General features: G+C 36.7%; 1 protein-coding gene across 1 annotated transcript in view; it reads right to left on the bottom strand.

Annotated features, from left to right (window-relative positions):
• NUP205 (nucleoporin 205) overlaps nucleotides 1-27,598 on the bottom strand; it is a 47,599-nt gene continuing 20,001 nt past the window's right edge. The window contains exons 14-43 of the mRNA XM_071732946.1: nucleotides 26,822-26,872; nucleotides 26,055-26,264; nucleotides 25,162-25,261; nucleotides 23,393-23,530; nucleotides 22,956-23,145; nucleotides 22,012-22,132; nucleotides 21,477-21,558; nucleotides 20,853-21,017; nucleotides 18,921-19,045; nucleotides 17,966-18,080; nucleotides 16,796-16,945; nucleotides 15,697-15,771; nucleotides 14,839-14,996; nucleotides 14,030-14,110; nucleotides 13,614-13,805; nucleotides 12,692-12,962; nucleotides 12,169-12,267; nucleotides 10,772-10,920; nucleotides 9,835-10,026; nucleotides 9,502-9,623; nucleotides 8,249-8,387; nucleotides 7,915-8,041; nucleotides 6,904-6,980; nucleotides 5,382-5,510; nucleotides 4,665-4,791; nucleotides 3,812-3,978; nucleotides 3,282-3,405; nucleotides 2,327-2,455; nucleotides 1,554-1,627; nucleotides 1-356 (exon numbers count right to left, since the gene is read on the bottom strand). Of these exons, the coding sequence (XP_071589047.1) occupies nucleotides 204-356; nucleotides 1,554-1,627; nucleotides 2,327-2,455; nucleotides 3,282-3,405; nucleotides 3,812-3,978; nucleotides 4,665-4,791; nucleotides 5,382-5,510; nucleotides 6,904-6,980; nucleotides 7,915-8,041; nucleotides 8,249-8,387; nucleotides 9,502-9,623; nucleotides 9,835-10,026; nucleotides 10,772-10,920; nucleotides 12,169-12,267; nucleotides 12,692-12,962; nucleotides 13,614-13,805; nucleotides 14,030-14,110; nucleotides 14,839-14,996; nucleotides 15,697-15,771; nucleotides 16,796-16,945; nucleotides 17,966-18,080; nucleotides 18,921-19,045; nucleotides 20,853-21,017; nucleotides 21,477-21,558; nucleotides 22,012-22,132; nucleotides 22,956-23,145; nucleotides 23,393-23,530; nucleotides 25,162-25,261; nucleotides 26,055-26,264; nucleotides 26,822-26,872 (4,032 nt within the window). The 3' untranslated portion in view covers nucleotides 1-203. The remainder of the gene's footprint in view (nucleotides 357-1,553; nucleotides 1,628-2,326; nucleotides 2,456-3,281; nucleotides 3,406-3,811; nucleotides 3,979-4,664; nucleotides 4,792-5,381; nucleotides 5,511-6,903; nucleotides 6,981-7,914; nucleotides 8,042-8,248; nucleotides 8,388-9,501; nucleotides 9,624-9,834; nucleotides 10,027-10,771; nucleotides 10,921-12,168; nucleotides 12,268-12,691; nucleotides 12,963-13,613; nucleotides 13,806-14,029; nucleotides 14,111-14,838; nucleotides 14,997-15,696; nucleotides 15,772-16,795; nucleotides 16,946-17,965; nucleotides 18,081-18,920; nucleotides 19,046-20,852; nucleotides 21,018-21,476; nucleotides 21,559-22,011; nucleotides 22,133-22,955; nucleotides 23,146-23,392; nucleotides 23,531-25,161; nucleotides 25,262-26,054; nucleotides 26,265-26,821; nucleotides 26,873-27,598) is intronic.

Genomic DNA, 27,598 nt, shown 5'->3' with positions numbered 1-27,598 from the left:
TCAGTTAAAAACAATCCTTTATTTTTCTGCCAAGTTGGGAGCAGTAGGAAAGAATACACAAAAATGATCCACAGTGATAAGAAAAAAAAAAAAGTAACAAAATATTTTTGACATTATTTAGAAAATGTTATGGTCTAGAAAACCTAATGATCCAGAAGGCTTGTACATTGTTTCAAGGGACAAGCAAGATGTATCAAAGTCTTTTAGGTCCTTGATATCCTTAAGAGTCCACGGATGCGTCTAACAAGGGCCTGAATAAAGGTGTATCGTGACCGGATCTTGGAATATAACCCTTCAATATCCAGAAGCTTCTTCTGCAGAGATTCACCAAAGCTGTTCGTGGCTTCCATCTGAAGCTGAGAAACAAGAGATTTGTTGCAGTCATAAATACAGAACCTTCTTTTTCTGGAATGTCATTGTCAACTACTTGTCAACCCGCTGAAGTGCTTTAGAGAAAAATCGCAGTAAAAAGTACATCTTTTCTGACTCTCCTAGTAAGTGCTACTTGCATTCTTCCCTTATGTTTTTCCATCTAAATTAGAAAATGGGCAGCCTCTCTCCAGAGGTTTTTGCATGACTCAAGAGCATTTGCAGATTACTACCTTACAACCTCTCTGACTTTAAGGAATTAAAAGAGTGCTAAATAAGTCAGCTTTAGTTACAGTCATAAAAACACTTCTTCTTCCTAAAATTTTCTGAGTCCTTTAAGGACTGTTCAGGAATTAGAATCCATGTGCATAGACAACATTTTTTGATTAACACATAGGTAAACAATCCCTGAAAGAAATAATTACATTCTAAGTATTTAAGCAAGATGTCACTGTACATTTTAAACAAATTAAAGACAGATGCCTCATTAAAAAATATGCACAACTGTTCTTGTAATTACAGATTTTATAAAGGTGTTTGAGACTGCGCAGGTTTTTTAACACATTTTTTCCTGCACATAAATTAAAACGTCAGTAGGATTTATTAATAAAATAATGTACTTTGTGCCACCTCTGCATTAAATTTACCTAAACTACTAAATTACTGTGTAACCAGAAATCACTTCTTTTCTAGCATTCCCATTCATTCTCTGGTCTCCTCAGTTTCAATTACCCTTTTTTGATCTCATTTCTCTACAGCCTTGCTGCAGCTGACCTGTACTGAACAGCTACAGGATGACCACAAATTGGGAATCTTGGCCTTGTATTATGAGTCTTTCAAGGATAACTGATGTTTTCAGAAAGCCATTATTAAAAAAATACTACCATTTCACTAGTTTACAAGAGAAAAAGAACGATTACTTTTTTTGGCAAGTCTGGCTCATTTTTTATTTGACTTCTCATAGTAAGACTTGAAAACATCTGTGCAGCAGCACAACTGCTACCTGCTCAAAAATACTTTCCAAGCAATTTCTGTAGCATGACATTAACCCCAAATGAAGTGATATCCTGTTGGTGTTACCACAGGTTGTTCACAGGTGGGAAAACCACAGTCAGGCTGCCCTCAGTAGCTGTACAGCAGCTACCCAAGTGCATTCTGTACTTCTCAGCACTGTTGTATCTCACCTGTTCTATGTCGTGCTGGCTCACTCGATTCAGTCCACTACTGAAATCCAAGCTGGGCTCTGAACCAAAGGAATCTAAGTGATGGAAAATGAGACATGAAAATTTTGTTGGCTGCTCCACACTACCTTCTCAACATGAAGTTATGAGTTTAAAATGCAGTATTCCAAATTTGTCAGTAAACTTGGACTTTAGAGGTGGTACTAATTTTTTTACTTAAGTAACTTAGGGAAAATGCATTAAGTAAGAGCCATAAACTATTATGATCACACAACATGGCACTTAAGGAAAAAAGCTCCTCCCCAGATCACTTCTCCCTTTCTGATTAATTCAAATTATTTTAAGCAACGAACATTCAACAAACCTAAAATCTTCTGGTGAATCAGTGGCTACAATACTAAGAGTACTGTTAAAACCACCCATATTCATTTTAGTTCTTAATTTCATCTTAGACTATTGAAATATTTTCTTACAAGGTGACTTGAATCACTGATCTGATTATATTATTTGAACTTCATTTGACACAGAATTTTTTTAAAAGGTTAATTTTACTTTCTTGTGGATGTTACGTGTAATAGACAAAACCCAAAAGCCTATGACTCAACAAAATTTCCATTTCCAGTTCTCCAGAAGAAAATCTAAAGGTAGGCCAGAGCCAAAAAAAAAAAAATCTCTTTTATTAAATATAAACAGCAAAATATTCAAAGTTGCAAATCAGTATTAAAGTTAACCATCAGAAGTTACACAAAGGCACTCTGATGTTTGAGAAATTTTACCTTGCAGTCTTCCTTTCTTAAATGACATCCTGGAAGACAGGAGTGGATCTTGGGAGTCAGAGGGTGTGCAATGCAGTAGGTAGTGTTCCAGGTGACGCCAAAGAATGAAGAGACACGTTTCTATAATATCTGCAGTCACATCTAAGTGAAGGAGCCTAATTTTGTTGTCTTGAGATTGCAGACTTACTCTGCAAGCTAATTCTCACACTTCGAAGCAGCTGAAGACATTAGGCTCAACCATCTATCACCTCTTCTGGGCAAAAGAAACTTCTCAGCCCCACTGCTATGGCTGGCAATGGATTGCTTGCACTCTCCTTACCTGCTTCAGTGCTGTGCTGGCTGGATGGCTTCCCTGACCACCCTGAAGAGGCTTTAAACCAGACCAGAACTAAGTATGAGTGCCCATATGATAGCTCAGCTCCAGAGACAGCGAATTAAAACTGAGCTTATAAAGCCTGGAGATGGCAGTAACATTTTAAGTTACAACAGGTAAGTCTGGAAGATCACATCTTTCCCAGAGTAGGTTTCAGGGGAAAAGTCTGATCTGCTGCAGGCAATTATGTATGTGACTAGTCTTTTCCATACAATTACTGGTGTCGGTGAGATTAGGTTTATTAGGGTTGACTGTAAGACTGGAAATTCTAACTGCTCTCATGGGCAATATTTTTCAAAATATTTCTTCCACCACACTTGTTGATATGTGAATCTTTCATGGGTCTGGACACTGAAGATCTGGGCTATAATAACCCCTCCATTATAATGTTGGAGGGAGTCCTAGTAGGTTCTCCATAATGGGAATTATTAACTTGAAAATATTTACACTCTCAAAAAAGCAGAACAATACCCTCTTAACTCATTGAATGTGGTGTTCAAAGTAATCAGAAGCCTAGGTAAAAAGATCCTGTTCCTATTTTTCTGTGTCACCTCGAGGGTCATTTCCATTTCAGAAGGATACAGGAACACAGAGAGAGCAGCTTGGCTCGGTTGTTTATTAGCTTCACCAGGCGTCGCCTTGCCAAAACATATTTTTGGGAAGTGGAGATTTTGTCAACTCCAGCTGGCATAACTGACTGACACAGCTGTCATAAGAAGAGGAAAAACAAGAAGATTGTAGTAAATCACAGAGCATCAAATGAACTAAGAAAATAAATTTACTTATCAATATCTGGAACTTTCTTTTCAGCTACTATTTCTTCAAAACTGGGCTCTCTATTTTGAATTTGCATAACCTTGCTGACAAAAAATGGAGATATTCAGTGTATCCCCAAGAAATCATAATGAAAACCCACAATTTTACAAAGTGAAGCCCAATGGTTTCCCCAAAGTTTTAGGTCACTTGTTCTAGGGATGCCTTCATCAAAAGTAGAAAAAAAATACGCACAAGCTCTGGAACTATTTCCCTATCTGAGATGCTTTGGATTCACTGTTACAACCATGTCTAAGTTACAGACAATACACAGACTACAGAATCAGAAGAACTACTACCTCTTTTATTTCATCTGGTGGGAGTTGCTCCACATTCTGCAGTTTGTTAACACTCTGACGATGGCTATCATAATAGCTGAAGAAGTCACTCGTGCTCTGTTTCAGCAGGTAGACAATAATGCCCAAGCCAGGCAAGTGCCAGTATGGGACAACTGGTGCTTGTGTATCTAGAAAAGATGATGCAGAAGTTTCAATAAATTAAGAACAAGAAATCAATAAGGCATGCTCTCTGTCAATAAAGTAGTGAAAGACATGAAAGCACTGACAAGTTTATGTTTTATACTTTTGTGTGAGAATGCCAATGAAAGTCTAGGCAAAAAGGTCTGTGGCTGCAGTACTAGAAGGCAGCCAGCATAGTACAGTAGTGAGGGACACATCTGAAGTGGAACTAGACCAGAAGACTTACTATTTAAATATTTTAACCACTCAGCTGTGTAACAGCACATTATGAACTCTTGCCATGAGGCATAATGAAGATTTCCAGTCGGCATCACATAAATGAGGTCCTAGTTTCAGATAAAGTTATCCAGCAGAGATGCTGAAAAAAAGAAACCCTCACCTTCCCCTGTCCTGTGCTATTTATTTCCATACATTGATTTACATTTTTTTTACTGATACGTTTCTGGCCTGCCATGCATATTAAAAAGGAGCTTTTGGTCACCTTTGTTTTCAGTGAGTTTGCAGATTTGGCTTATTGCAAGCATTTTGTTCCAGAATTAGAACATGGGCAGCTACAGTACTGGCCTGAAGTGACTTAAAGCATACATGAAAGTACAGCCTCTGGTTCCTTATTTTCTATTATCCCAAATGTGACAGCGTTCAATCTCATGAAATAGCAGCCCAAAAATCTCACCCTGACGAGGCCCATCCCGGTTGGTTGATTCTGACAGGCTAGGAGTAAACAGACAAACAGTGTGCTGAAAACTGGGGGCGCTTTGCAACATAAGTGACTCACAGTATTCCATCACATTTGCACAGATCTGAAAAACAACAAACAAACAACAACAAAACAAAACAAACCAAACAAACAAAAGCAAACAAAAGCCATGACAAAAAGCCAAACCAAACCAAAACGTGACAGCATGTCAGTCTACAAGCTTTGGAGCACTTTATTTTAAATAATTAAATGTCCATAAAGAAGTTTTACTTCCTGTCTTCTCAGCAAAGCATGATGATTATTTTTCCTGACCAATTACAGTCTCTTTTATTCCAAATATAGGACTTGAAACCTTGCCTCTTTCCCAAATCTGCTAGTTAAAAATTTCTGCTCAATTTTAAGTTAAATTAAGCTCTTAGTATTAGCCATTACCCAGCCTTTGTTTTGAAAAATTCTGATCAATTTAAGTCTTAGAAGTTCACAGAGTTTGTACCCAAAACTATAATGGTTGCTAATGCAAATTTAAGTAGTCAGTTTTTCACAGTTTACTCTAAACACAACTAAAATGTAGGGCCTTATACTGAACTAAAAACATCAGTACTCTATTAAAGTATGACAAGTAAACAAGTCAGCACAGCAGATAAAATGTCACGATTTGAGACTGAAGGTTCTAGCAGCTTTTTGTATCCTTACCTGTTGCATGGCCAACTCAATTTCATCCCTCCTGTTCACTCTGTCTCCTTCTGTGTTATCATCTTGCAGTTTAAACTGACGCAGTCTGTCTGAGCCACCAAACCGACTTAAAAGTCCTAAGCACTGGCGCTGCCATAAGAAATTAACATTTTAGTCAGTATCAAGAAATGAAGTGCATGATTCTTTTCACTTAGATGATACATATCCCTTGAAACACAACAGTGAGAAAGCAACGCAGATCAAATTTTAGCACTTTTTATTGAAATCTACTTTTTTAAAAAGCACAATGTTTTAACTCACCTTTTAAATTAAAGTTAAGGGCACCCTAAAACAGTTCCTCAATAAATTAATGTGATTCAAAAGTATACAACTTTATCTTACATGTCCTCCAGAGGATTATGTTGATTACCATCAATGACAGCTTACTTTTACTCATTCCTTGTTAAGCACACCTTTATCCATGTAGCCAAAATAGCAACGATTCAAGAGATTTTTGGTAATTACCTTCAGGGGAGAGTAAAACACTAAAATTCTTTTATTACTTGATGATAATAAAAGGACAAACTAGAGCAAAAAGTTACAATAAAAGATTACTTAATTCACACAGCTTTGCTTAGAACAGCTATGTTTTCAACCAAGTAATTAAAATATGGCATATAAAAAAAATAAATATATCTTTCTGCTTTCCCATGGGAATTTCTTCCTGACATGATGCAGCAGAATACTGTGTACCCCAGCAGTACAGCTTGCTACTTTGCTTTAGGCTTGTCAGCCTCATAGTTACTATAAAAGTGTCCAAAGAACACATCCTTCAACCAGAAGTATTTGATAGGGCAGCCCCTTCCACAGATAGTTGTCAATAAAATATTTCTTTATGAAAGGCCTTGCTCACATAAACCACAAAGCTTAAAAAACATTGGTGGATGCTGAATGCTGAGCTATAACGAGGTCTGCAATGACAGCTTTTGAGTAAGACATATTCTATCTTGGCTTTCATTCTGACTTCTAAGTCAGATTATCTTCAAAAGAGGAGCAAAGAAATAAAAAAAAAAAAAACAAAAAAACACCCAAAACTGCCATGTTTGCTGCTCCAAATTGTGGAGCTGGAGACTTGCTCTTGGCAGAAGTGGTAACAGAGTATTTCTGCATTACTTCATGTACTTGGGTGCTGACCACAAATTCTCATTCTTCTCCACACTGGATGAATCCTAAACCAGGGAAGGAAACCAAGTCCCTGATGCAACTCTCTTGTTGCAAAATGTTATCTTTTCTACTTGGTTTGGGGCAAAATCAAAACACAACAAAAAATAACTCGCAGCCCAAAAAAAGGAACCACCAAAACCACACAAACCACCACCCCCCAAAACAAAACAAAACAAAAAAGCCCAAACCACCACACATTCTTCTTCCTGGTGGAAAATACTCCTTTCACAACTGCTAGTGGTACGAGCATGTAACCAGGAAGAATCTCATCTACTACACAATTCTAAGAGGACAAGTGTTAAATATACAACTTTATTACCTGAAATCGGCCTATATGTCCTTGTAGCTCCATCAGTGTCCCCTCATTGACATCAATGTCCAGCTCACCGAGCACTCCTGAGAAAAGATACAGCCATTACGTGAACTCTGGTTTTTTCCCCAAAAGAAAATAGATTCATGCAGTGTATACACTTATACACAAGTATTTCAGACAAATACTTTGCATATTTGATTGATGAAAACATTCAGACATAAAGGCAGTTACTAGATGTGTGACAGCATGTAGCTTCCTGTTTTGCTAAGTAATTAAAATGTGGGGAAGGAAGGAAGGGAGTTTAGCACAAAAAATGCAGTTGTGCAAAACTCACGATACTGTAAGCAAAGAAACATTTGAGCTTGACCTACAGCTCTGCACCCCTTTCTATTGTAGTCAGACAACTCTCCTAAACAAAAAAAGTCAGAATATTAAAATAAAGAAATTGAAAGGGTAAGCAAGGCTTCCAGCATGCAGAAGAAATCACTCCACCTATCCCAATTTATCAGTCCTCCGTGAAGATAAAGTCACCCAAGAGAAACATGAGTATGGCAATCCACAGTGCCTCTCACTGGAAGCTCTCTTTTTTAAACAACAATAAAACCCCAAACAAACAAAAAACCCTCCAAAAAAACTTTTTCAAAGATATATGTATGTCTTCAATTCCTTTGTCACAGATTTTGCTGAATGAAAACTCTTTTTGAAGAGACCATGTTCATTTTGAACACTACACAGTTTGCAAGTCAACTCAAAGACAAGAAGTACTTACTGTCAGGTAGCATAATGACAAGAAAATAGAAGTAAAACACATTTTGATAAGGGCTCTGTGATCACTGCAAATCCATCATACTTAGCTCAAGAACTGCTATTAGCATTTGTTTTCCCCAGAGCTCTTTATGTCAATAAAATCCTGTATTGTATTAAATATCCCCTGTTTGTCATCTTATTTCTTTATAGAAAGCAAAGACTAAGATTCAGGCAGATAGGGCTAACAGACTTTGTAAGTGCAGTTCCTACCAGGCAAAGCTGCCTTGCTGATTATTCCTGTCAGGGAGGCCAGCTCCTGGAGAGATCCAACACTAACATCTTGACACCTCAGGATTGCTTGGATAGTATCTGAATGGGAAATCAGAAACTGCAAAACCTGTGCCACAAGAAAAAAAGGGAAAACATTAACAACTCCAAATTTAGCAGGGAGGAAACAATGCTTTTACTGTTAGAAAATTTCAAAGTGATCTCTTATACCAGTGAGGATAGGATTTTAAAAAAAAGCTTGCCTTCAAAGCAAAATGGAATACAATTTATTTGAGTGAGAAGTAGTAGTGGCATTCTGGCATCTTTTGGAACTTACCTGTCCTGCTGCTTGCAGATGTTGAGCCATGCTTGATGTGAGGATCACTTGACACAGCTGAAGAGCTGGAAGAAGGATCTGGCGATAACGTTCCACTGGAGCAGGAATGAAGACTGGGGGATCTCTCATTCCATACATTCTTAAGAGGAAGAAAGAAAGAAAGAAAGAAAAAAAAGGTTAAAAGATTAACAGTGAGAAAAAAAAGTGAAGCCCACTATCAAGGCAGAACCTAAGCCTGCAATCCCTCTCAAGAACCTGCAGATTCATATTTCAATTTATGCCTGTATCTGAAGTGAGTTCATATTGGAAAAGCAACATATTTACAATACAGAGCTGCTGCCATTTACCTAGAAAGCTGCTGTTTCTCTAAGCATAGGAAATTACTTCTCTTCACTGTACTACATTAAATCAGATTACTTTGTTGTAGAAATACAACATCTGCTTTCTTTATATCTAAAACTAAACAGTCTTAAATATTTTGGGAAGAGGTGTGCTTAATTCTAAAGCAACTGATAAACTGTCCTCTGCAAATGCCCTGTAGGTTTCATACAATCTTACACATCTCACTGGCACTTTTAAACAGTATTTATCTAAGTCTTCAGTTTTTCCAAATGTTTGTACCCCCAGTGTGTCACTAAGAACTGTAAATTTAAAGCAGGAATGGAGGTTTGAAATCAGTGATTTCCCCTCAATACCCAATTTCCATCTCTGATATCTTCTCTTGGTCATCTCACAATGACTAACACATGGCAACATATCAAGAAACATGTAAGGCAATATATAACTGAAATTTTGAAAAAAAAAAAATTAAGCCACATCATAAAATATTTCAGAAACAACATTTCCTTCTCTGCTCTCTCATTTATGTTTTATGGCAGAGGTCAAACTCTGCACTTCTTGTTCATCAACTGCAGAGGCCCCAAATAAGTTTGCAGTGCAAGCAGTATTTCAAACATTACAGTCTAAATTATTTTATAACAATAATAATACCAATACAGACAGATCCTATCTAAGGTATCAAAGTAGTAAGTTTTTACATTCTCAGAAACAGAATCCAAGTACAAGTTATTTGGAACTTTTCTCTCAATAGCAGGCAGTTTTAAACTGAACCTATAGGTTAAAGAAACACATACACACACACAAAAAGATAAACACACAAATAATTACTCAGAAGACTTGAGGCTATAAAAAGATATCAGAGGTCTCCAAGACTATATTACAGTTTCAGAATTGCCTAGGGAGCCAACACTTACCCCTGATGGTCTGTTTCAGGTCGCATGTCATACACCTGACACTGTGCCAGCCTCACAATCACTCCAGACCGCAACAGTTCCAAGGCCCCTTGCTGACTTTTGGCTATTCTTGTGAGGAATGCCTGGAGTATTGTAGGAAAGGGTAAGTATTGGAGATGCACTGTGAGGCTCATGACAACTATTTTCTCTCTTGATTTAAGCATTTTTTCAAATAATACTAATTTAGTAAAATATCTCTGAGTACAATCGATTTGAAGTGTAGACAAACAGATTTTGTTAAAAAAAAAATTAAATTAACACCATCCATCACAATCATGTCTGAAGTACTATTACCATTTTGGATTCATAGGTGAACAGTGCTTTAAGTAGAGGTGGCTGTGGTGTGAGCAAGCTCTGAAGAGTCAGATCATCATCTGCTAGGCTGTCCACGAGCACCTTCAGGTAGCCACTATTTGAGAGATACAACAGCCACTGCTGCTGCTTGTCAACTGAGACAATACAATCAAGCAAAGCCAATGCCAGCATCTAGGATGGGGGAAGAAAAGACAAAAAAAACCCCAAAAAAACAAAACAACACAAGAAAAATCAGAGAAAAATTAAATCTAAGAGATCAAAGAGATTTTTTAAAATATGTAGAAATAAGATGCAGTTGCTTTTAACAGCTTCTTAAAAGCAGAATGCATATCTGCATTAGAATTGTAATCATTTATGTAAAATATATTTTAAGAATTCCTGAAGTTATAGAATAGTATCAGTCAACTACATTTCCTCTATTATTCTTTAATAGAATGTTGGATACTGTTGACTAATAATTATGCCAAAATATTTTAATGAAGTATCATCACTATTTAAAACTAGCTTGCATTCTAACTAGATTCCTCTCTACTGAAGTTATTATCAGAAATCATGACTTCCCAAAGTTACAAAATCTTCCTGAATTGGGGAAAAAAATGGCTAAGTCAATTATTTTAAAATACTATCAAATAAATGCCACATCAGTTCATTCCTACCATCTTTTGCAGCAGCACTTGCTACATTTACTTCTAAATTACGGGACACAGCTTTCTTGAGAAAAAAAAAAATAAATCAATATGCATGTATGCCCCTACTTGCAACAGCTTGAAGGCTGAGTGGGAGGACAGAAACATGGAAGAGATTAATTGTCTACAAAAATGTTCTAGTTCTACCTCATGAAATTTCCCCTCTGGACAGTAGTAAAATGTTATTAAAACAAACAGGATGGTGATTCAAAAGGTATAGATGTACTTACCCGGCCTATCTCATGACCATCACAAGCATCACGACAGACCACCTCCATGAGGGCTGCCCCATAACTCTCAATAATTGCCATGTTTTCCCGTTGCAATTTACTAAACACATCTTCAGGAGCTGTCAGACGTTCCCACATAGTTTTTTTAGCTGGAAAAAGGAAATAAAACAAAAGATGAAAAATGCAAAGATGGGAAACTTATCGTGTGCTTATCTACAACGCAGCTAGGACTACATCCTTCAGGCATTCTCTCTCGCTTGCAATAGAAATTCCCCAAACAATGGGCAGGGGTTTTTAATTGAAGTGCAAATGTTTTCCTACATTTCCATCCTTTCCATCATACATAGGCCAGCCAGAATTAAAAAAATGTGTGTTTGTATACATACACCACCCTTACAAACAGTATGCTTAAAATAATTCTAAGGTTCAGTCTGTGTAATGTAGAATGTCTGTTAGGCCTAAGAACTTTCACTGGAAACAAGGGGAACAAAGCAAGGGAAAATAAACAAGGTGATTCAAGTGGGAAATGGCTGAATCCAAAGTCAGTACTACTGTTTTACTACTGTAGCTCAAAATGCTGACCAAGTACTAGCAGTAAAGAGTCTGCATGCACAGGTAGTAACCCCGAGTTTATTTTTCCATCCTTGTCTGAACTCTAAGATTAAAAAAAAAACCCTATTAGAAGCACTGACAAATCAAGTATTTAAGCTGTTAATATGAAGATACATTTACATAAGCTCTTTTGGTTAAGCAGCAACTGTAGTTGGCTTGGTTTTTTGCTTATTTTGAGGGAGTGGGGGTGATGGGTTTTTGTTTGCTTCTTTCCACCCTAAGGATCTTCAGCTAAACAAACAGAAAGAATATAACACTCTTTGGGTTTGTTTTTTTGGTTTTGTTTTTGTTGGGGGTTTTTTGTGTGTGTTTTTTCATTTTATTTTATACTATTTTGGGGGGTTATTTGTTGTTTGTTTTGTTTTTTTAAATAGGACCACTGTTGTGTAAGTGTACATACATAGGGAATACATTTCTACAGCTGGACCAACTTAGGAACAGTTAGTTACAAGTAAACTCAGGACCTCTGACAATTTTGTATCTATGATACATAGCTTGAAATGGACAGAAATGAAATACATTATTTAGTGCTGGAGGTCAGAAATCTAATATCCTCATCCAGAAAAACACATTGTGGATTATTATGTAGCCAGACAGGTCAGCACAGAGGAAAAGATGCCATCATTTAGCATATGCACCTGATTTCAGACACTTTTGGAGTAAGATGGTTTCTATCTACACTACCTGTCTATTTCCAGAAGGCAACTCAGCATGCAGAAACTATACAGTTCAAGGTCTAATGAAAATACCTTTTTCCTCTTTTTTACAACACTGTTGGACCATACCTGCTTCCAATGTGTCTGGTTCATCTGGTCTCTGGGCAATCTGCAAATAATAAAGCAGTGATCCATAAAGGTGCGTTCTCACTCTCTGGAAGCCACCACCTGTTATCAAGAAGCATTCACAATTAAAACCAAATAGATGTAAATTCCATAACACCATCTTCCACTGACACTTAAACTTTTCTACACTGTTGCTGGCAGAAATTAATAAAGCAACTAGATTTTTGAAGCCAGAGTTCTACTTTCCACATAAAGTGTATTAATTCATCAAGTTTATGCTGCTACAAAGAAGTGGGTTTATGAAATTCCCTTTACAATCACAACTCTCTTCTGCTTGTTATTCTGATTAAAAAGTAATATGTCTTCATCTTTTTTTCTTGTTAGTAACATCACTTGGATCTCTATTAATCCTGTGAGATCCACATAATAAAAATTTTCACTCATTAACAGGAAGCAGCTCAGACCTTTTTTTTTTTTCCACTCTTGGTGGTTGGAATTCCCACACACACTGCAATGGCCCACACACCTGTCTTCAAAATGAAATCCAGCAGCTTTTTCAAGATGATGTGGAGGGAAGAGTCACCAATGGAAGCAAAACCCACGGATATGCTCTCAGAGCCAGGTGATGAGGCAAAAGAACCATCCAGCATCAAGATGTACTGGGAATGTTCTGCCATAGGGAGTGTCAGTGGCTGCTTCTGCTCGGTTTTCACGGACTGGCTCAGATGAGCAGTGAGGGTGAACACAGCCCCTGCCACCACTGGCATCAACTCCTGAGCAGCATCATCATCAAGGATCTTAATACAGAAGAAGGAAGAAAGGAAAAAAAAAAGAAAAAAAGGAGAAAGGTGTCTGATTTAATGAGATAGTAAAGCAATTAATTCAGCCTCTCAGGTATTTCTTTTATGTACAAATAAAGATTTCATTTACATGGCACGATTTAAAACAAATCAAAACCAGCAGTGTCAGAAGCTTGTTCAGAAAGATGAGTTGAACACAAGTACATTTAGAAGACCATTAGCCTTCTGGGTTTTATTTACACAAGTCACAGGCAGGATGGGGAAAGGGAAGAAATGTGCTAACAATCAAATTGCTTTATTAGTAAAATATCTAAAGCTAAGTTAAAGAAAGAACAACTGATGTCCTCTTGGCTTTACTTTTCCAGACTACCATCACACTGGATTATAACAAAATAAATGTCTTTGAAATTTGTCAATATACAATTCATAGATCAACAGTAGCTACCAAGAAATACAGACTATCCCCTCTGGCCACAGTGCATTCAACTTCAGCCTAGTAGCAATCAGAAAACTGAAAAGAATACTAAAGGCAGGCAAACTTTTTTTTGATTACAATCTCAGATTCTACTTGAAGAGCAGTTTCTCCTTCACACAATAAGATCCGCCAACAAAGTTCAAGGAGGGGGTTGATTTTCAGTGTAGGATTACCTTGTCATGTACATCCTGCAACAGATCCCGGATAATCAGTTGTCTGTCCTCAGCCTGTATGAGATCCTGGGGGCAGGCAGTGAGTATAATTTCCACCAGTTGTCTCCAGGACTCCAAAGCATGCCTCTTTGCATGGAGACATTGCAGCAGCTTGTTCCGCTCCACTACATACTGCAGGATAGTGTTGATCTCCTGAAAACACAAAATAAAGAAATTAAGCAATAATATGTTAAAAGAATGTAATGATAGACAGATTCCAATATGACAGTTTTATCTATTAATCCTTGGGGAAAAAAAGTTGCTATTAAACATTTTAACAAGAGAGGCCAACCCATTTCCAAGCTGCTTTTCACAAGGCCTTTTATTATGAATGCCTCAAACAACAACAAAGAGTAGTTTACTTTATCTATACTTACCTCCATAAGTAAAGGTCTCTGGCCTATTGCTGCCATTCCTTGAAGGGCATTGACTTCTGCAACCAGAACTCTGTGAAGGTACTGAAATTAAAAAGTTGAGAAAGAACTTTAGTAACAAAGAAAATGTATTTGTCCTTCCTAACAGTATTTAGGAGATGGCTTCATAACGAAACAAGAAGCTGAAGGACTGAGATTCAAATAAGCTTTTTTCTAATTTTTTTAGGTTTCTCCCATACTTCATTAGAATACAGCAGTATTTTTAGCTGTCTAGACTTCTTCCCTGCACCACTCATTTTTCCACTCATTCATTTCCTTGCAGTTATAAGTTGTTCTTTGCTTTCATCAGCTCCTCACCATGCACTTGTCAAGTAATAATAACAATGTGATGCTATCCTAACTAAAGCCTCCAAGAACTACAACAGTACATAACTGTTGTGTACATAATCATGCACACATACATAGTACTACACATTTGGGTACTGGAGACTAATAATATACATAAGATAGATTTCCTGTCTGCAATATCACTTGGCTGTTGCAGGACAGCAAAAACATCAAGACAGAAAATACTTCCTCAAAAGTGTTTTAAACTGATGCATCTGTCTACTGCCAAGGAGAAACGAGCATGTAAAACACAGATGAAGAGATAACCTAATGTAGACAGTTTGCATCAATTATGAACATATTTGACACACCTAGACTTTTTATGTGAAAGAAGGCTTCACAGTACTATTAAGACACTCATCATTTTCATCATCAACAAGACACAAAACAGCCCATTCAATTTGAGAACATAGACCACTACTCACTTTGACGTTGCAGACCACTTGTCCACGCGCATTCTTGTGCTCACAATTAGCAATGACTTGTTCAATCTGAACCCGGTCAAAAAAATCCAGTTGTAAAGGCTCTGGAATGTCCTGACTGAAGTCAATTGAATCCAGGATACTTAAGATCTTCCTGCGGACTGGAAATAAAAGTCAATTCAAACTGTATTCAGAAATATCACAGTGAAAAACAAAAAAAACCTTGACAATAGGAGTCTAACTCACCTTTGTAAATCCAAATCATAATGCAAAAAGTTTCAAAAGAAAACATTATATCTTCACAAAGTGCTATCAATCTCTACAAAGGGCTTAAAACATTTTTGAGAGCCTTAAATTTTTGTGTTATACTCTGATGTTCTCCTGTTAGGTATGTTTGTACATAATCCAACATTTACAAATATGAATTTTAATTTTTTCTTCTGCAGGTTGGTAGCATGAGAACCATGCAGTCTTTTGTTGAAACTTAAAAATACTGAGGATTCTGAAGTTACATGTTAGTTTTTTATATTCTTTGCCATGAAAACACAAATATGTTCAGCCTTAGCAACAGTCTCAGTGTTTTTATTGCTAGCACTAAATTTATAGACTGCCACACTCCAATTCTGCCTTCCCATAGATACTTAATCAAACATAGATTCTTCTGACTTCCTTTCACTCACTTCAACCATCTATGTCTAGGTTCTAGAACTCTTTTTGCCCACACTAAATAGAATTGTTCCATGTACTGCTGCTTTTTCAGAAGTCCATGACTTTCTTTTTCAAAGTGTATTTCCTAGATACAGCCCCATTCATAATCAGAAAAAACTTTACTGAGAAATAATCAGGAGCCATAATACTTACCTTTGGAAGCAGTGTCAAAGTGGAGAAACCCACTGACTGATCGACTTTCATCTTCCATCCCTCCTTCACCATCAGCTGAAGGTAATGAAACATAATAAATAATTTTTTTTAAAAAATCTAAGAGAAAAATGACACCTACTTTATTAATACTGAAAGAGAAAGATGAAGAGAGCACTGCAGTGACAAACCTTTGACATGAAAATCTTCTAATGCCAATACAGCCTTAACTGTTACCAAAACACTACTTACCTCACAGAAGCTATCAAATACAGATCAGACAGTACTAGAATTGCCTAAAAAGACACCCACCCTCCACATGAATAATGCAGTTGGACAAACACTGTAAAATAAGTAGGATATTTAAACACTGTTTCTTGTACTCAGATCTCCACAAGGATGAAGAGACAGTTTCCAAACCCATAAAACTGATACATACATCATAATGCTGCAGCCCATTATATCTTCCAGTTACTCTGTTTATTTTCTTCATGTAAGGAGTTCTATTGCCACCTGTTTTTATTTCTCTTGATTCACTTCTACTCTGTTCTGAAACTCTGAAATCTTGTTTTTTTATTTAACATTGCATTCCAAGGCACATTTGGGTTAAGTATCATTTTTTGATGTTATAATGTCAATAGCCAAATTGAGCTGCAGCTACTATCTTCTGTGAGAGAGGGCTGAAAATATGGGACAGACAGACAGAAGACTGAGAAAACTTTGTCTAAAACTGTTTACCAACAAAGACCCTCCAAGTTCTCTACTCAGTAACAACTCTGAAATGTATTAAAATTTCAATTATTTGGAAATTATTTTTTTATATTCCGCTCTCCTAGTCCATAAACTAGGTTTATTTTTCGGATCAGTGTATACATTGAGAAGTTTCACAAATGAAACACAGACAAAGCAGCAATGAACTGCCCCGACTTCTTTTACTTTGGAGCTTGCGACCACCATCATCTTCCTTCCTATGTCTCCTGTGGCAATTCCAGAGCTAATATTGCAAATGTTCTGTCACAAACTAATAGAAAACAGAATTCCAATGAAATCTCTCACGCTTCCTTTTATTCAAGCTTATTTATCCTCAGTTAATTCCCCTTACCCAAGTATGGTTTCACAGGCATGTCATCGAGCAGCAGATGCAGCAGCCGCTGCGTGTGTGAGCGCTGGCGGTTCAGCGATGTCACCCGCATTTCTATAGCTGCAGTCTTCATCAGCCAGGACATTTGGTTCAGTGTTGAAATCTCATGTTCTGGGTGGGGATAAGGAAACAACTATAAAACTGAACAAATCATATCACTTACTCCAAGGAAAGCATTTTTCATTTGAGAAAGCTTTTATAGGATGTCTCGACTTATTATCTGCTCGCCGTTTGTATACAAGACAAAGGGACTAAGGCCTGACAAAAGCTATTAAATGAACATGTGATTATTGTGAAAACAAATCAGATGCATATATGCAACTAAGGGCATCCATATGCACATAAAAATCTGGGTATGACCTGTGAGGTGTGGAGTCATTGTGGAGAATGCAGTGCCTCATGAGCAAATCTGGTCAGTTATAATTTCAGTGAAAATAATCAGACATTTACCCAAAGTCAACCATAACTTTGTAATCAGAGTTGATAAGGCCTGAACATGGGTCTCCAAGAATCTTCATGTTTTATATTCATCTAATTTAGATTATTTTATATTAGGAATCATCTAAAATGCTTCACCCATGCTGGATAAACAGATCCAAATGCTAAATTTACTATCATTTAATAAAGGACTAATGGACAAACATTTGATAAAGGGAGGAAGTACTTTTATGCATTTTAAGACACCTGAGAAATGTTGGTCTGAAACATTAAATACATATCTATTAAATTAAAAATTAATGTTATCACCAAATAAAAGCTTCCTCATTTAAAGGAAGGGAAGATATAGGTAATTACAACCACCAGCTTTCTATCCTCTTATTTCTTTGTAGCATTAGTATTTAATTTTTATTTTTCTGTAGCATAATCTAGCAAAACTACGATTATTTAAATATAGATTAAGATTTGCTTCTGGAGACTTCGCGCATTTCAAAACTAACAATTTCTTAAAAAGTTCACTGCTAGTAATATTCCTAAATAGGCAGAGATCAATCTTTGCAAATTAAAAGGTTATCAGAGGCAGTAATTAATGCCGTTTAATACTGGTACCTATGTTTCTTCTTTGATTCCTAGGGAGTCAAAAGATGCACTGAATTTTAAGCATGCACATTCTTATCTTAGCATAAAAATTACCTTTAATAGAAAATGGCAAATACTGCAGCTGAGTGAATAAGAAATCCTGGCTGGTCCTCAGGTATCTCATAGTTGGACCTGATGTGTCAGAGCATGCACACAACTGATAGATCACCTGACAATCAAAAACAGTAAATACCCATTTACGGAATTTATTTTAAAAACAAACCAACCACCAAATCAAAAGATGCATACTACAGTTTTACTGCTCAAACAATATTATAATATTTACAGTAAGCCTTCTATGTGACTATCTGCCCACCACATGACATTATATAAGCCTGTTTGTTTAGCTCACTTAAAAGTGTCTTTTTCAGTCTCCAGGCTCACAAAGACATAAAAGGTATTTTTTCTTCCTCCTTCTACAGTATGGCCTCTTTCCCTTTTAATGTTGTTTAAAACCCTGTCTAGATTCCATAGATTTTCAACATTACACGGGTGTGTAATCATGATTATATAATTTAATTTAAGTCCAAGTGTGAGCAACCTTGCACATACATCTAATTCAGCTGCCTTCCCCATCTCACCCTCTGAGATGTGCATAAATTCTGTCAGTGCTACAGAATTAAGAAGATAATTTCATTGGCTTACTTGTGGTTATTTGTTATCTTACTTGCTGGCAAAGTGCAGTTTCAAAATTAAATAGAAAGGCAATTGGTGACAACAGATTAAAAGGCTCACCAAAAATATTTAGGACATTAGTTTTAAAAGTATATTCCAATTCCAAGTTCTAACAATGAGTTCTAACATGATCCTTTGTTTTCCGTATTACAAAGTAATTCTTCTTCACAAAGAAGTTAGAATAGAAAGAGCTCAATGTATATAAAAACCTGACACATGCCTTTTAAAAAGGAAACAACTGTAGAAATCATTGACCATCTATATTCACTAAGAAGTAGATAATTGCACTTTGAGTCTACTTTAAATATATGTCAACAGAAAATATGCTGAATACCTGGTAACAGAGCTCTGCAAGATGAGGAGATTCCTGAACTGCTGTAGGCCCATTCCTTGTTTCAGTGCCCTTCTCCAATATATTCAAAATAGCATGAAGGCAAGTCCGTGGGCAACCCAAGACACCTTAAAATACAAAAATAATTTCTTAGTATTCTTGATCTTGCTTTCCCTCATAGAAAGTATAAGCTAATACAAAAAAATTATAAACTATGTTGTTCAAATATCTTGTGCTGCACTATACTGTTCCACAGAGCTGCAGCAAAAATATCCAACAATTTGTTTTCTCTGTTATTTAAAATAAAAGAAGGAACTGTGTTTCAGAAAAATCTAATAAAAACATTTACAGTTAGTCTGTAGCCTTTTAAGATGCGGGTGAAAGAGGATAAATTATATAAATTTTATAAATTATATATATATATAATATAAAATATATATAATATAAAGTATATATATAATATACATATATAATAAAATATATATATAAAATTATATATATTATATATATATATAATTATATAAATTATCCCATCCAAACTTACATAAGAACTTTTACTTCAGGTCTATTAAAAAGATCAACTGATCCTTTAATATTTTACAGGAACTAAAGGAAAATCAGAATTCTTGCTCCTTAACTGAATACTGACTTGACTATTTAAAAGAAGAGCTTTAAATGCCTGTTTTTATTTTACAGTTACCACCACTTTGTGCCTAATGCTCCTAAAGGCAACTGACGCTGCAATCAAGGGAAAGGGGAAGGAGACTTTAACACTGGAGCCAAAATTCATACATATGAATATATAAATACATATAATGAATAACAGAATCATAGAATGGTTTGGGTTGGAAGGGACCTTCAAGATCATCTGGTTCCAAACCCCTTGCCATAGGCAGGGATACCTGGACAACCTGGCCTTGAATACGTCCAGGGAGGGGACAGCCACAGATTTCCTGGGTAGCCTGTGCCAGTGTCTCACCACACTCCTAGTGAAGAATTTCTTCCTGTCTAACCTAAATCTACCCTCTTGCAGTTTAAAGCCACTGCCCTTTGTCCCAACACTACTTGCCTCCTTCAGGTACTGGAAGGCTACTGTAAGATCTCCCTCTTATTCAGGCTGTACGACCACAATTCTCTTGGCCTGTCTTCATAGCAGAGGTGCTCCAGCCCTCTAAGCATTTTTGTGGCCCCACTCTGGACTCACTCAAGCAGCTCCATATCCTTCCTGTGCTAGAGGTCCTCGAACTGGACACAGTACTCCAGGTGGGGTCTCAATCTCCTCCCTCAGCTGGCTGGCTACACTTCCTTTGACACAGCCCAGGATACGACTGACTTTTTGGGCTGCCACACACTGCCAGCTCATGTTGACCTTCTTATTATCCAGCATCCCCAAGTCCTTTTCTTCAGGCTTCTTCTCAATCCACTCTCTAAATACACTAATATATCTAGCAGCAGAATGAAACCCCACATATGCTAAAAGGTTTTCTTCTATAATGTTAAACAACAAATTTATTTTTCTTCCGTATAATTAAACAGGAGTTTGAGGAGTACTTAAGTAGTATAACTATTTCAAAGTGACAATCTGCTTTGAAAATTCCCATACTGTCATACACAGGTATTTCTTGGATCATGAAATCAATTTCCTTGTCCTGTGGACACAACTATGCTGTAGAAATAGTAAATAAGTCAATGTTTCACTTGTAAATCATCTTTTCCCCCACAACCCAATGCTAAAGTCTGCTCCAAAATCCAAGCTAAAGGATCAAATCCTGAAGCCATTTAAATGCTGCACTTCTAATTTGGCTTTCTAGAAAAAGAACATGTCTTATTCATAACATTAAGAGAAATTGCTTCTCTCTGTGGATTTTACAATAAGTATCCTCAGTGTTGGTAACAGAATTGTCTACGTGCCAGTTTAACTTTTCCTCTTCATACCTGGATCTTGCAGATTTGTGGTGCTGACAGGTTTCTTCAGTTCATATCCCAAGAGATACAGAGCAAGGCTGGGAGGACTACACTCAAGTGAGGTGATAAGGAGATTCAGAATATGAATCCTTGTTTCATGATGGATTCGTGCTCGCCTCTTTTCAGGCTCCAGTGCTTGATATTTTTGGGGGGGGGAAAAGAAAAAAAAAAAAAAAAAGAAAAAAAGTGAATAAGGAAGAAATCCATTTAATGGAATAATCTGCAGAGCCTTCAAGTTGCACACAAGAAAACTAGGGCATCAACTTATACAGAGGGATACAACATCAACAACTACAGAGGGATATGAGACCAAAATTTTGAAATACTATTAACACAGCTCCAAATGATACATTGAGAGCAACATTAAATAATTGCTTATTGAAAACAGCCTTAGGTTGTAGCTGTCTTTATCATACTATGGACATATCTTAACAAGACATCTGTGCTTTTCATTCTGTTGAAGGTCCAATTCTACAGAAAGCAACACTAGAAAAAGGTTTTCGGAATTAAAAGCACTTTCTTTACCTCTTTCATTTATTTTACTCTATGCAAAATACAACAGTGTAAGCCATTTTTAAGAAGCTTTTTACATACCCTCATCTGGATTAATTAATTCTTCTGCATCTTCATTGTCCAAACATTCCACAAACCCAGCCATCAGCTTCTGGCTAATACTCTGTATGCAACAATGGAAGGGTAGAAATGAATATGATTTTAAGATTACTGAAGAAGAAACACTTTTCAGAATTCTTCTGTATAAGCTGACAAAAGTTCTAGACAAAAATTATATAATCTAGTTAATAAGCAGAACTTAGAGTCATAGCTGTTGTAAGGAGGATAGCAACTACCCTAACATAAAATTATCGTAAAAGGCTAAAGACTATAAAGTCAATAAAAAGCCTCTGTATTGCAAAGAATATTGAATGCTTTCTTCTTCCAAACATCCATGATTTTTGATTTTTCAGTACGTGAAGTAATTGCTTTTCACAATGCCACAGTAAAAGACTTGTTAGAGGAAGGTAGATATACAACAAAATAGTTTTAAACGTGCCTAATCTAGAAACCTGCACTTTAATACTATGGAGCACCAGGCTTTTCTCCACCAGTTTCTCTTTCCAGATCCACTTACCTGATCATGTGTGAAATCACCAACTAGCTTCATCTGGATGTTGGAATTACAAGAAATACAGCACAAAATCTTGGCACTTTCAAAAGCCAGTTCAGGATTGCTGTTTCCATGATAAAGATACCTTGAAAAGCACCAGATGATTGGAATGAAATTGTTGTAAATTTTACTGTTTTACAATGGTAATGCACAGGTGAGAACCCAAGCAATATTGAGAACTAAAACATCTACAAATCTAACTACATGAGAAAAAGTTAAAGCTACAAACAAAATTTCACTCTACATGAAGCACTTAACACTCCTCTATCAAAATGGGGGCAACAGTCCAAGTAGGGATTATGGAATCCCTTGTGGAATTTTTACCATTGCTTTTACTCAAAATCAACAAGACATGCATAGAAAGAGTTCATTTTTTTAGTGCATTCCCTGTCAGAATATCACTTTTCTTATGCACTCAATTCTACTATTCATCTGTGTTGGTTTGTCTGTAAAGCTATCACAAAATCAACAGTAACAGAAGGCATCAGTGGGAAGTGTAAATCCTGAAGCTTCACATTTGAAACAGTTTCAGATCACTAGTGTGATACTTTTAATATAGTAACTAATTGACAATAATGTAAAACATTTACGCAGTCAATATCAACCAACTGAAATTCTACGCTCCTGCAACCAAGGTCCAGGGCTGAAAATTACATGCAAGGGAAACACTACACATAAGGCAATCAGAAAGGAACCATGAGGGGAAAAAGATTCAGAAAGAAAAACCAAAATTGCAGACCCCAGTCTTGCACTAGACAATACACAGATCACACTACCTGTGAAGACACCTCTGCACATAAAAAAAAAAAATTTCAGAGAAGCCTTGGCCAGTAAAACTAATGAAAGGACCAGCATCCAAACACTTCTGTGCCTTCAAAACTCAACCTTTCTCAGTACTTTGCACATACCTAGCAATATTCACCACATGATCTGCCTTTTTTGTGCGAGGATTGATTCCTTGAAGCAGCTGCTCCAGTGGTGTGACAATAAAGGAAAGGTGGCTCTCCCGCAACAGATCCATAAAAAGATTCTCTTTTTGTAGGGTTAAGTTCAGAAGTGCGAGGCAATATTGTACAGCTTTCTCTAAATGCTTCTTCCCTGCAGTGCACAAGCAGCAAAGAACCATACAAAAATAAAGGAGGAGTTAAATAGACTGCATTCATAAACCTCATTCATCAAGCCTTGCACAAAGAATTTGTCAGTTGTTTACTCAGAAAATTCCCCCCAAAACACAATTTTTATATACAAGATAAAAAACGTCAAGTTCAAGACACACAATAGCAGCTTTAACTCCTACTTAGTCTGCATTTTAACTTCACATGAAAAATAAATTCTAGGCACGTACCAGGAAATGGAGCATAAGTATCAAGCTGTTTAACCCCTTCTTCTAGCAAACTAAGGGACAATTCCAGCATTGGAGACTCATTCAAAAGATGATACATCAAATTGAATCCAGGTGGTTTATATGCTATTATTTCTTCTCCTGAGGAGAGGAGAAAAAAAATAATTAACATCTAATAGAAAAGACTGAAGCTAGACTAAGCTAAAAAAATGTAAGCGTCCCTGATGTTGCAAGCAACATGTGAATAGGTGAAACATACTGCATAAACTCTTCAGAGGTTTTATTTACATGGTAGACTTCAAGGTAATTTCAAAAGCTTGGGAAGAATAGTAATAGCAATTACCATTACTTTTCAATATCTAATAGCACTTTTTCAACATAAACCAGTTAGACATTCTCTAAGTAGATCTGACCTTGGATTCAAATCAATGCTAGGAACTCATACCACATTTGAGCTAAATTAAATGGTTTTGCAAGACTGACAAGTAACTGAAAAAAGTTTAAGTACTCCCAAACTTGCGTGGAGATCCTGAATGAGGGAAAAACCGTATCCAGAAATCAAAGCTGAGAAGGTCCACTGAACCCCTGATGCTCATAATATACAAATACTTGCATGTCAGTTGCAACCATGTATGCAAAAATGAAACTTCTACCATAAACCTCAAAGATCTGATAAAGAAAATAAAAGTAAAACCTAATGTTTCTGGTTTATCCAGTTTCCTAGTAAACTATGGTGGTTAAAAGCAGGACAGTAGTAAGAATCTTTTTTAATATGCAAGTGTGAATGATGGTCCAGTTTCTTTTGGCATCAGCTGTAACAGTCCCCTTTGCCTTCCATCCACTCCATGCCTGTGCTTCACCCTCACATGCCAACAGATGTGTCATAACACTGTGGAGCTAAACACTGGATCAGTTCAAGACAGGGATCCAGTAAAAAAGATTGGGTTTAACCCACTGCTCCAATATATCATGTATGATAAATCCCACACATAATCAGACAAGCTGAAGGACTAGCTGAGGACAGAAAAGAAACTGCTAATAGAAATTGTTCAAACCAGTTAAGCTGCCCAGAACAGTTTGTTAAAGTACAGAGCAGAGATGCCTCCCAGAGCAAGGCAAGCTCACTGGAGAGGTATGTCCTGCAGCTGCTGTTCACTTAAGAAGTGGTTTTTATATCTCTACAGCTACAAGCAAATCCACAGGCATCAGGGTGGCATTCAAATTTAAGAAGGAACTTTGTATTTTAAAAAAATAATCTGCAGCACAAGTATGCCATAAATTTTCTACATTGAAATAACTGCTATTTACTTTGGCCTTTTAAAGAATATTGTCTAGAATTCACTTTAGATCATAATTCAAACTGATACTGTCTGTTCTGAATAACTGATATGCCAATAATATTAATATCAGGATATATAAAAAACACAGACACCTTTAAATTAACCCTATGAATACTGTTGACTTAGATACAGACCAAAGAAATCCAGAGAAACAAGCCCAAAACCAAGGTGTTCTTAACTGTCCAATGCTGCTCCTTAACCAAATCCACAATGCCAGAGAAAAAGAAGTCATCCTCCTAGTAGAGCAAGGGAAGTAGGATGTGCCCCTACTGTTGTCAGCAACATAGCTCCCCACAGCAGGTGGATTCTTTTTGAATGCTTTCTTTTTTTCTACCAGTTTACTTGCAACATTAAACAAGATCACAGGACAGAGGCAAGAGACAAGAAGCAAGTTACAATTCTGCTTGTCAGTGAACAAATGAACAAGATAACCTTGTAACTCCACATATTGGTCCACAAAGTCTTCAAGCTGAGGTTCATAGTCGTGCAGCAATTTGTAAAACACTTCCAGAACTACCTCAGCTACTTCCCACTGTAGATAAAAAAAAAATAAAGAAAAAGTTGTACACAGAGTAAGACTGCAGCAACAAGACCAGATTAACAAAGAATACAAAAAGGCAGTGCAGTGATGGATCAGAAGTATGGCATGATTATCCAGTTCTGAAATACTATCCAATACCATGTGTAATTTATCATGTCAATCTGAAAGGCCAAGCTTTCTTTCTAAAGTAATATGGAACACTAAAATAGGTATCTTGCCTACTTTAGGTATTATATAATATACATACTGGTATAGTGAAACTACAAGCCATAAAGAGTTTAGTAGGTATACAGCTGCCAATAGTTCATTCATAGCTTTCCAGGATAAAGTCTAGCATGCATTTCAACCCAGAAGGATCATAAAGGAAACTGAAATTCCTTGGTTCAGCAAGTCAGAAATTTTCTCTTAAGTAACAAGGACAAATCTGACTTTTAGGTTTGGCCACGTGATGTTTAGAAGTCATTAGACATGTGGTAGAGTTGCAGAATCCTGTATAGCAAATTGAAATTTAGCAATAATATAAAATTCCTCTGGTCTGTGGGGGTTTTTTGTTTTGTTTGTTTGTTTTTAAAAGCACTTTATACAGGCTCCTTAGAAGTAGCTCATAGATCTTGATGACCCCACAAATCGCTAGACAGAACCAAACCACTATCAACTGTTCCAGGTTACCTCTGCTGCATCAAACTTGCACAGCTTCTCAAACAGACCTAGGCCATGTGAGCAGTGCCACATGATTTTAACTACATACCTAAAAAGAAAAAAAAAAATTTCAAAGAAAAATTACTTTTTCAGCAGCTCTCCGGTACGCTCTGGTGCGGAATCGGAGGAACACAGCATCCCTGAGGAACTGGAGATAGGGATCAAAGCCTGGGGGGCGGAGACCTGCTCCCAAGTTAGAGGGGAATGAGCTCTCCACCAGTGTGCTGACGAGTCGGCAGAAGGCGCGGGTTAAAGGGTATTCCTCACATCGGGACTCAATCTCATTCAGCTCAACCTTCCCAAGAGGACGGCAAAACCAGAAGAAAAATCAAATTTTTTGAGAGAGGAAAAAACATGCAAGAACAAATAATATCAAGGCACCATCTGTGAATTAAGTTTATACTGAATTGGCTTTGCTGGGGTTTTGTCTATGGTACACTACAAGGCAAAAGCAGTGAAGCAACAGCACTGCCACTGCAGTTCAGCAATAGACTCTTCTTCAGGGCAACTGAATACCAGAAGATATGCCTCAGCATTTATATACTTTGGGTTATTTATGGAGTGAAGTGAGCTGTAGTAAGTTGTAACAAAACTGAGGCCAATTGAGAAAACAGGAAAACATTAGTTAGAAGTGCTCGTAAGAAATCTGAGGGTTTAACTGTTTCTCTGTTACTAGCATGAAGCTTCACTAGATTAATAAATGGATAAAATTTCCAGCAAATACAAGCAAGCCTGAGAATAAAGTAAGAAGGGTTTTGAGTGGTCACAGTAGCAGATGCAGACTCTGCAAGTGTTTCCTAAACTCACATGGAAATGGCGAGAGCGCCTGCTTGGGTACAGAAAAACTCTTACCTCAATACCAACTGCTTGTCTCTGGCCTGGACTTCTCACAGTTTGTAGTATCTTCAAAAGAGAAAGAAATGAAAACAGGCAAATACATTTCACATGATCAACATGCATTTCCACCATTTATCTCAGGACTAAAGGGTACTAATTTTTTTAGCTGTAAGTCCTTTCAAAAGGTAAAAACCTAGTATTTTTCTGCCCTGAAAGGATATATTATATATTGTACACCTGTATACTTCTAGGTTTACATCCTCAAAGATCTGCATCATGTTTATTATTAAATGAAACTAAGAACAGAAATACTTTTACATTTAATGATTTTTATCTTACATTGGCCTTTAATGTAATTGGCCTGAAAGATGTTTTCCTTGTCATTTCTTACAACAGTGTATTTCAAGGAAGCAAAAGTGGTGAGCATTTGCAATACTACCATGATAAGATTTAATTATTTTCAGGGTCTACTTAGTAGTAGTAGTAGTAATACAAAAATACTAATGTTATTAGTGATTAACAATAAACCAGCAGTTGCAGTTTATTCTGCAAGTTCTTTCAATTAACACAGCAGCAAGTCTGAACCATAACACACATTATAAAATAATCCCATTGCATTGTGCTTTTTGAATTAACAATACAAAGAGCTTTTTCATTTTATATTGAGCTTCCCTAGAATTCGTATTCAAATTTTTTTGCTGAAATCAAGACAGAAGGAAAAAGCCACTTTTTAAAAAGGTAGGGCTTTAATATGTATCTGATGTTTGCCATCTAAACGTGAAACTTAGTAAC

This window comes from Heliangelus exortis, chromosome 1 (genome assembly GCF_036169615.1).
Source record: "Heliangelus exortis chromosome 1, bHelExo1.hap1, whole genome shotgun sequence".
Classification (NCBI taxonomy): domain Eukaryota; kingdom Metazoa; phylum Chordata; class Aves; order Apodiformes; family Trochilidae; genus Heliangelus; species Heliangelus exortis.
Note: the sequence above shows the minus strand (reverse complement) of the source record. Positions and strands in the feature narration are given on the sequence as shown.